The sequence below is a fragment of the Teleopsis dalmanni genome, chromosome 1 (genome assembly GCF_002237135.1).
Source record: "Teleopsis dalmanni isolate 2A chromosome 1, ASM223713v2, whole genome shotgun sequence".
Classification (NCBI taxonomy): domain Eukaryota; kingdom Metazoa; phylum Arthropoda; class Insecta; order Diptera; family Diopsidae; genus Teleopsis; species Teleopsis dalmanni.
The window spans coordinates 185,211,422-185,212,381 of record NC_051846.1 but is presented as its reverse complement, the minus strand read 5'-3'; the positions used below and the strand labels follow the sequence as shown (position 1 = coordinate 185,212,381).

At 32.3% G+C, this 960-nt stretch overlaps 1 protein-coding gene across 1 annotated transcript in view; it reads right to left on the bottom strand.

The window, feature by feature from the left end:
* LOC119666885 (transport and Golgi organization protein 2-like) overlaps positions 1–637 on the bottom strand; it is a 1,163-nt gene extending 526 nt beyond the window's left edge. Inside the window, exon 1 of the mRNA XM_038076162.1 lies at positions 601–637. Coding sequence (XP_037932090.1) covers positions 601–637 — 37 coding nt within the window. The remainder of the gene's footprint in view (positions 1–600) is intronic.
* Positions 638–960: the final 323 nt, after the last annotated feature.

Here is a 960-nt window from a genome sequence, read left to right as displayed (position 1 = left end):
GTACTTTTTGCACTCGATTTACTTTGTAAGAATATAAAAACAAAACTATTAAGGCATGGATTTTCCTATTGACTCAGTTAAATATTATTTATTATAATACTCATAAAAGCTTCAATATAAGTCGAAAGATTTCTATCAAATTAATAAATGATTTTGTTTTTACGTATGTATGCTCAGTTTGTGGTTTATTGAATAAGTATAAAGAGAAGTATGCATGCTACATGCGGTCTTATAGATTCTTACAGTATAATGAGAGTAAATAATATTGTTGCTTAATATTATTAGTGTTAATAATATTAAGCATTATATATGTGTTAAGCATTATAATTAACATGTTACAAGTGTTTTTATTAATTCGATGTGTCTAAGTATGTTTATATTATTGCGAATGAGATGTGTCACTGCGACCGTCGGGTCTATTATGTTCCCTTCTATGTTTAGAATAAGTCTTTAAGCCATGTTGCGCAAGGATGCAGTGACGCGGTGACAGGTTCCCAACCCATTTTAAAAATCTAATCTAATCTAAGTCCTGTTGCGTCGATAAAGAGTAGTACAGAACCTACTTTACAGAATTCTGTTGCCTCATCTGTAAAGGTTTACATTCCCAGCACTCCATATGTGCACTAGCGCAAGGCATTCTAACAGCACATTTGTGGATGATATTCTCTTCGCAAAATCTATAGTTTCATCCGTATATATACCCAGTCTTGTAAAGTGATATTTTAGTATACAGTACCCTGTTAAGATTCACGTAAATTTTAAGTTTTTTTTTTCGATAGGTCCCTACAATTCTGGTATCTTCTATTGTTATAGGGACCTGAAAGTGATTTGGATTGTGTTGGTACTGTATTATCCCAGTAATTCTTTTGTTCTTGTTTTTTTTTTTTTTATGAAAGAAAGGAGGGTACTGTGTCTTAATCCACAGAATAGTGCCAGTATGTCCCGGTACCTAGAGATTTG